Raw genomic sequence first — 9,052 nt, forward strand, 5'->3', positions numbered from 1 at the left:
GGGGCGATGCGATACTTGAATAAAATAAAACACTTCCGCTGCACATACAGTTTTAAAACTCTCATCCAGAACATATGCTGTAATGTGATCATTAAATGTGATTTATCAGTTTGTGTGTGAATAAACTATAGGCCTATTTAAAGTTAAAATGTATGATTTTAATATGCATGATTGTATTATTCACCATGGAACCATCATTGCATTGTGTGTTTGAAATGTTTGCATTGGCAGACAGATAAAGAGAGACTTTTGCACATTTTACTTTTCATGATCACAAATAATTAAGGAAAACATACAGACAGGGGAACACTGAAACCATTATAACATCTAGCTTATATTTCTGCACAAGTAAATTTACACTTAACATTTGTCGATATTTGACTTACTACATGTATAACTGCTGAAAACAGCACAGCTTAAATTAACATTACAATTAAAACAGCTTGGATCTAAAAAGAGCTTTGGATGAAGAAATCACTTAAGGGTGACACTTTACATTAAGTTACCCTTTATGAAGCATTTATAAATGATATAAAAAGTCATTTATATATGATTATAATAAGTCATTTACAACTGCATTATAAAGCAGCTATAACTGCATGAATAAAAAGAGGGATTCTATCGAAACACTTGCCAAAGAGTGAGCAGGTATAAGAAAAACAACATAACACAGTGTGCGGTTTGACAGCCTATATTGCAAACAACATCAAGATAATAATGACTCTGCTTTCCAGTCAAATAAATAATGAATGTATAAATAAATGTATTAGGCCTTTATAACACGTGAGTTAAAAATGGCTCACTATTTGGCAGGAATTTCCTCTTTTTATTCATGCAGTAATAACTGCTTCATAATGCATTTGTAAATGACTTATTCATCATTAATGAACACATTTATAAATGCTTCACCTAAATGAAAAGTGTTACCCGCTTAACAATGACTGACAGATTCAAATGCACAAACTGCACATGATCCTACATAAGCCACTAAAACACACATCTAGGTACAAACAGCATTTATTTTGACTCCTGACTTCTTTTGATATTTTACATCCTTTTATGTACATTTTTAAAACTTGAGTTAAAATTTAGTTTGACTGGCCATTATATTTACAGTCCTTCACTTACTCACAATTCACATGTTTATATTAATGAAGAAGACATCAAAAGAGCATGTCAAACTCTCATTTCACATTTAATTTAGCAGAAAGAATCCATTATGATGTTTGACGTCTCTGTGGTTGATCAAGAGTATCCAGTATGCTTCTTCTACAGTGTATGCATTATTCTAGCAAGGTGTATGTTCAGTAACACTGCAGTGCAAAGATATGGCCATATTTGTCCATCTCCTTGTCCTTTCCACTTGGCAGCCCTTAATCACACACTCAATCAATTCAGATTAATGGCCTTTTTCACTGAGTTCTGAAAGGAGCTAATCTCCCAGCGCCGGAATGTGCTTCCCCTGCGCTCATTGCGGCCGGTGGTTAAGCGGTAGATCTTCCTGAGGACGGCACGACGTAGGAGAATGTAGACCCAAGGGTCCAGGATCTGGTTAAAGGCAGCGAGACGCACTCCCAGTACCATTAAACTTTTGTAGGTCTGTAAATCACACTCGTCCCTCATAGAACCGCTGTATGAGCGAATGACCGACATTAGTCCAAAGACCTGTACAAAAGAAGAGTCATTTAGTCAGTACCACATAAAATTCGTGCACTAAAGCAAGAATTGATTTAACCATTAAGATAGATGGTACACTCAATTAGTTTTTACTTTTTTAAAATTACTTTTTACAAAGAAATAAAAATTATTCTTGGCATGCAAAGTCAAATACTGGTAACATATTACAAAATATTTTAATTGTAGTTAATAGATTTATAATGTGAGTACCCGATCGTCTTCTCTTTGATGTTATAACATTTAACATAAACCTGTTTCATTTATCTGTTTTATTTATTTTATAATTACATCTATTGATTTAATACTTCTGTTTCACAATTTCAAAAACAAATATTTATATTTGAGTTATCTTGTATATCATATATACAAACAAGTATTTAATAATTTTGAGATTCTATATTATATATATTTTGGTACCTATTAAAAAAAATGAAACAAAATAATAATATTACCAATTATTATTATTATTATTAATTATCATTGATAATGAAAAAAACTTTAAAATATATATATTCAAAAAATAATAGTGAAACTTAGAATGTATATATAATATGTAACCATTATAATAACATAAAACATCAAATGAAATCATATAATAATTACTGTAATGTTCTAATAAATGCCATCAGTTGTCTTTGCCCTGTTAAGTTGTAACACTCATACTCACAAGCAGAGGGCTCCAGCAGATACAAGAAGTGACCATAATGCCCACCAGCTGTGCCACCATCTCAATATCATGTGAGTGAGTTGATCTCTGGTGGCCTGTCCTCCTGCGGAGCCGGGCGGTGACCAGCGTCACACCGCTGATTGTGTTGCATATAAATGCCACGGCCAGTGACGCCAGTCCTAGTCCAGAAAAGAGCAGCACAAAAATCACGTCTGTGATGGCCGTGTCCATGCCATCTGTGATCGCTGGGTCCTTATTAAACACCTTTATAAAGCACCATGTCCTTGGGTACTGGTAGGTATATCTGCCCAAGTTAAACGAGGGCAGAATTGCTACAAACAATGCCAATAACCATATCATCACCAACAGCATCTTGGTGTATGCAGTGCATACAACTCGGGCGTGCAAAAGAGGCCGTGTCACGCCCATGCAGCGTTCAGCTGCCATCACACACCCGAGAAAGAGCGGGCACAGGCCGAAGAACACCATACTGCCACCTAAAAAAGTGCATGTGGAATCGGTTGGGTAATTACACGGCCCAGTGTCACCCATGTAGAGGCTCATGACCAGGAAGCCAGGGATAACGTGACCGGCGAGGTCCGTGGCCACTAGGGAACTGGCAAAAAGAAGAAAGGTGGCTTTGGAACGTTTGCGCAGGCGAGCGTAAGCTTTGGCCAGGATGATGAGAGCTATGATGTTGGACACGATGCCCAGTGTCATGGACAGGGCTGCTACCGTCGGGCTGGTTGTGTGGGTGGTCAGGTTTTCCTTGCATCGCACTGGTTCCACCCCAGATAAGTTCTGGGTCTGATTGGCGAGGGGCTCTACCGCATCCAGAGCTGAAGAGTTGCATCGCTGGATAGCTAACATGTCCGGGCTATGAGGACCATTAACCTCTGAGATGAACACCTGAAGAGAAAAGAAAAAAGAGTGATTTAAATAACTCGTCTGATCAACAACCCTGTGCATTAACATTAGGGATGAAGAGTATTTCACTGCATTCGCTCAAATATTCTCTTGTTATTTGGATTTATTAGCAAACCAGTGATCTGTTAAGTTATCATGCAGAATGTCATCTTCTTGTTTTTATACTTTTATTTATTTATTTTTGTTTAAACACTAACATCTATTGAGAGAAATTATAAGCCTTCTGGCGTGTATATATACTGGCACGCCTTTAAGAAAGCTGGCAGACTGAGTGAATAGAAACATTGTTTTTCACAATTTCCTCCTCAGGGTGCACGAGTAAGAAAAAGCGCAGCACAAATTTCAACACTTCTGACCATTGACCAAAACATGGTTATTTCCAGGAACAACTGCTTAAATATAATTAAAAAACTATGTGTGAGCAATAAGTAAGGTCACTTCTAAATGCTTTGGCAGGCAACCTCAGATTAGCAGGTTTTTATGGAACCAAACATGCATAAGCACCCTGACTGCATACGAAGGTAAATATGGAAATACTTTGTCACTTTAACATGTACACAAACATAAGCCTACAAGCTTTTACCTCTCATTTTTTAAACTGCGTCTTTAAAAAGCTATTTAAGCAATTTGCAAAGAACCAAAAGGTGGCATTAACAAAATAACGCAACTTTTTCTAAAATAGTATAAAAAGAAAAACTCACCATTTGATCTGCATCTTAAATAATCCCCGTCTGGGTGACTACACCTAAACAGCATCTTCACTTTTAACAGCACATGCAGAAATAAACTTCATTAAGAATCGACGATGTTGGAGTTCCGTCTTTGGAGTGTCTAAGGAAAATGTTATCACTACTATTATTCAGAATACGAGCTTTGTTTTAATACTGGAGTATGTACAGTCCGAAAACACTCTGAATGCGAAGCAAAAGAGAGACGTCGATCTCAGGTTTTATTAGCTCGTGCACTGGCCAGTGATCCGCGCGCACGGCTGTATTTATAGCGCAGGACACGCTCTCTTAAAGGAGAAAAGTACGCGCTCACTCATCACAGATGCTGCAGTGTGCAGACACGCATAAACTGACCACCTACGCGGTTTTATCTGACTTATTTATTTGGGATTGAATGGCTCGTGCATTTTGGACATTGTAGTTGGGGGCGGATCCAGGTGGAATTTGGGCACCATATGACTGCGCATCATTTTTGGACATCAAATGGAATGCACACCATAAACCTAATGCACCAACCACTACACCAATGTACCTTTTAGCTAGGCCCTGTTTGATTTTGAAGCTAAACTTTGCCGGTAATAGCAGGGGGAGCGCATCTTGACAGATGAGAACATATGTCAGAGACTGTTCCCACCGTGTTCCATAAGATAGAAAGTCCACATCTCTCACATTTACACTGCTGACTTTTAACACCAAAACAAGTTGTTGCTAAAAGAGATCAAGGCGGGGCATTTGACAGGATTTGACAGGCATATGAGACCCAGAATTATAGCATTCCAAACTGAATCACGCTGGGGTAGAAAGAAGGAGAAATGAGTTAAAAAAGAATGGGAAGGGTGCGCATAAATCTTTTTTTTGGGCTGTAAAAGAACAATTTCTGTTCAGATGTGAGAGGTACTCTTTGCACATCTGTGAAAGCTGTATGGGTGTCATCTTTAAAAATGAACTAATCAAATGTAAGTTAGTTTAGAGTCCACAGTTGCTCTGACACTGTAACGTTACTGTTTTTGGTACTGACTTCCTTTCCTAAACAGCATTCTTTTGGCACTTATCTGAAAGACATAACAAATACCAGTCCATGCCCTTTGGAAAGGTTGGTTACATTTGCATCATATCCTTTAAATATCAAGCGTTTCATATTCCCAGATTGTCAATTATGAATACTGTTCTATATTTATATATTCTGATAAATTTCTTCAGGGAAGAATGACACAACAGCCAAAGCTTAGTAATACACTGTAACGAATTGCTGTAAAAACTACAGCGTTATTTTACAGAAGCTGACTGTTTTTTTTAAATAATACAGAATATTGCTGTAAAGTGCAATGCATTCTGGGGTCACGTGACGGATTAACTCATATGTACAGAATATTGCTATAAAAGTTACATGCTTCGACTGTTGGGATTGACAGGAATTTAGTGTTGAATACCACACTCGGTCGTGATTATTTTGTGGTGTAATTCAAATGTGCAAATGCAGTTTTCCGTTAAATCGAGAGCCCAAATTAAAACGAGTCACCAAAGCTTCTGGTAAATCGATGTTTACGGAGGATAGCCCGGTAAAGTGATTAATGTACGTAACCAGCTAGATATACAGTATATGTAACGGAGGCCTGCTGAGAGCTGTAGCAAAATACATTACCGACACCCTCATCGTTAGAGCAGGACTGTCTCCCAGATATGACCGTTGAAGGGTGGGAGTGAGACGGCCCGTTACACATACCAGTGTGACAATTTCTTGACCGTGACATCCCTAACGTTAATGGCTTACATTTCTGTATAAGTACGGTTTTAAGTGTAATTAAGTTACTCTGTGTAATTTGCTTAGCGTTTGTTTGTGGAGTCACTTATACTTAAATATAGTTTAAATGTAAAAAGCTTAAAGATAAAATTGTATAGTAACTATTAACTATCGTCACATGTGGTATTGTTTGTTTTAGGACACACTTTGCCATGCAGGCCACTGGATGCTGACCACTGAAGGTTAGGTTGTGTGACGGTGCTCAGCACAGCTTCATGTCTGGCCTTGCCACTCTGTTCATAACATGTTACATATTCAATCTTGAGTACCAGGATGGGGCAGCGTGTATCTTGGAGTCCAATGAAAGGTATAAGTTGAACAACTTCCTTACTTGCATTTTATAGATATGTTAATGTTATATACCTGTTAAGACCTTTAAAACAATATTTCTCAACGAGAGATGGATTTTTTTAGTGCAAATTATTTAGAAGTCTTCCCTATTTAACACTAGCAAGCTGATCATTTAATTCATGTGTTTTAATATAATATATTTTGTATATTTAATATATAATATTTTGTTTTTCCTGACTCTTTGTAGATATTAATCCAGAGAGTGGAACAAGAAGAAGCGTCATCTAAAATACCAGGATACAGAAGAAACAGGTTGCAGTGAACCCACATGTTGCCGCTCTTCTAAACACAATGATGAATTTTCAGTGAAATCGATGAAAAGTAAGAATCACATACACACACACAAACACACACACACACACACACACACACACACACACACACACACACGCACACACACACACACACACACACACATACACATCTCATCATTGAAATACATCATTTTAATATTCACTGTCTCTGACTGTATATGTTGACCTCTGTTTTTCCTCTGACTATTAATATCTAACATTATTCTCTTTTTTCTTTTCCATAGTTCTAGCTACTTGTTGTGCTCTGATGGATCAAGATGTGGACCGTTTTACAGACTCACTTGGGCTTTGTTTTGCGATGCTGTTACATGATGGTAATGTTGGTTAACGTGTTGTTTAAACATTAATGTTTAAACATTCCTTGTTTAAAGAGCCATGTTGGCTACTATGAAGTTGTAACTGAATAAAAATATTTCATGTATATTTTCAACAAGGTACAAAATTTGTCTGTAATGTATTTTTGTATCAATTAAAAAATAAATAAACACTGTATATCCAGTATGCAAAACATACTGGATATACAGTGATTATGTATTTCTTCTAAATACAGTAAATTAAAATCAAGCAATTGGCTGTAAAAAATACAGCATTATACTGTTGCTATTCAAAATTACAGTTTTTTGCTGTATTATGCAATTACAGAAATGCCTGTAAATTAAATTACAGTACTGTGGCTGTAAAATTTACAGTAACTAGCTGGCAACCCTGCTGCCAGTAATTTACTGTAAATTTTACAGGATTTTTTTACAGTGTATATACAACTTTGAAGACAACGTTTAATGGCCCTTTTAATATATCTATTCTTCAAATGTCCTGCCATGAACATACATTTCTTGGATAAAAGAATACATGTCCATACAGGAGAAGTCCATGGAGGTACAATGTTGTTTGGTTCCCAACGTCCTTTAAAATCTCTTCTGTTCTGCAGGAAAAAAGGAAGTCATCCGGAACATCATAAGAGTGAGTAAATGCTGACAATAATGTTATTGGGTGAAATATCCCTTTAAGATCTCATACACATCTTGCACACATCAAGTTATCTTGTGTTTTTTCACCATAGGCAATTGTGGTATCACAGGAAAATATAATGCAGGAACAGTCTGGTCTGTGATAAAGGAACTTTGATCAGAATTTGATTTGCCTTCATTCCTGCAGGCTTTCCGGGATCAAACATGAATAAAGACATGGTTTGGATTATAATACAAACCAAAGGTTACAGAGGAGTCAGTAAGATATACTTCTTAATATATCATATCTCATATCTCTATCTTCCTAGGCAGCATTGAGAATCCACTAGTGACGTAAGGAATATAGGTTATGGGTCCAAGCCTCGAACTGCTTATTTATATCACAAATTTAATCTTACATTTGAATAAACCCACGTTGTTCACAAGTCGCCAGGCTTACGGTTTCTCCGAGATCAATATTGTAATGCATCATGAAAATGATTCACTAACCGTATGGGATTTTGTTATGGAGATAAAGGCAACAACTGAGGTTTTTTGGTACTTTAACATGAGTGTATATTAGCACTGTTTGTAGTTTGCCTTTGGCGTCTGATAGAGCGTTCGGACCTGAAAAAGGGTGGTGCGTGATGTACACTAAAAATATGAACTGTCGCTGCTGTTACTTAAACCATCCTTGTTCACAGTACATAAAGAATGCAAGTAACTGAATAAACGTAAGTTCTGTCAGCTTACTTAACAAGTGTTTGACTGGTCAACTGAACATTGTTGAGTAGAACGCAAAACCCTATAATATTGGACCTTTGTTGAGTTTAGTTAACACAAACAAGTTAATTCAATATGACTGGTTGAGGGGGATTTTCAGTTCAAATCATGCTTTGCGTACAAATTTGAAATTTAGTGTTATTTAAGAGTTTTTCAGTAAAGAAAAAAGACTTGTTTACGCTTAATGTTCATTTATCTTTGAGGTGTAGCCTGTTAGCTGTCACTCGTTCCGTTTACGGGACACTTAAGTTTGCGTCAATATTGTGCATGTAATTTCTAATCGAAACGTCCAAGACTCTAGAATACAGGTGTCTTTGGTGTTTTTTAAATAATTTATGTAGGGAGAGTAATTGATTCTTTTTTATAAAGAGTGTACTGAGATTTTTTTGTTATCCTTTGGCGACCCATATTTTTTTAATGTACTTTTTAATCAAAGAAAAACCATAAACTTTTTTTATTTATTTTTTACAATAAACCTAAAAACATCACTTCAATTTTGTTTGTGTGTGTGCGATCATTTTATTTTAGCAATATTCAGCTACTCTTCAAACGAGACCCACCGTAAGTCTGTATTACAAAGAATTCATGACCTCCATTCTTATTCCAACATGTGTTTTAAGGGCTCCGACAGTTAACAGAGTTTTTTTTTAGTTGTTTTAGGGTTGCCATTGTTTTGAAGAGTGGTAAATATGCTTAATGCTTAAAAACATATGCTGTTTTTAATTTATGTATAACAACAAAAAGTACCGTTGAGAAGGATAAATATTTAGTATAATTAACTTAAAAGTACTGTTACAATGGTTTGGATTTACTCAAAAACGTTGTCAACATTACTTAAATTTTTTTGTTCATACAAA

At 36.3% G+C, this 9,052-nt stretch overlaps 1 protein-coding gene and 1 long non-coding RNA gene across 2 annotated transcripts; one reads left to right on the plus strand and one right to left on the minus strand.

Annotated features, from left to right (window-relative positions):
• Positions 1-257: 257 nt before the first annotated feature.
• ptger1b (prostaglandin E receptor 1b (subtype EP1)) lies at positions 258-4,211 on the minus strand. Its single transcript, XM_056753305.1, has 3 exons — positions 3,973-4,211; positions 2,345-3,253; positions 258-1,665 (listed from the first exon to the last, which is right to left on the minus strand). The coding sequence occupies exons 1-3, from the start codon at positions 3,973-3,975 to the stop codon at positions 1,390-1,392; spliced, it is 1,188 nt and encodes a 395-aa protein (XP_056609283.1). The 5' UTR covers positions 3,976-4,211; the 3' UTR covers positions 258-1,389.
• Positions 4,212-6,000: 1,789 nt separating this feature from the next.
• On the plus strand, positions 6,001-6,762 carry LOC130425566 (uncharacterized). Its single transcript, XR_008907079.1, has 3 exons — positions 6,001-6,107; positions 6,339-6,472; positions 6,690-6,762. It is a non-coding gene; the product is annotated as an uncharacterized LOC130425566 (long non-coding RNA).
• Positions 6,763-9,052: the final 2,290 nt, after the last annotated feature.

The sequence above is a fragment of the Triplophysa dalaica genome, chromosome 7, assembly GCF_015846415.1.
Source record: "Triplophysa dalaica isolate WHDGS20190420 chromosome 7, ASM1584641v1, whole genome shotgun sequence".
NCBI lineage: Eukaryota > Metazoa > Chordata > Actinopteri > Cypriniformes > Nemacheilidae > Triplophysa > Triplophysa dalaica.

Excerpts from the sequence above, each read along its gene's own strand:
- ptger1b (XM_056753305.1), bottom strand. Across the intron at positions 1,666-2,344 it reads TCTGCTGGAGCCCTCTGCTT|GTCTTTGGACTAATGTCGGT; the intron begins GTGAGTATGAGT and ends TCTTTTGTACAG.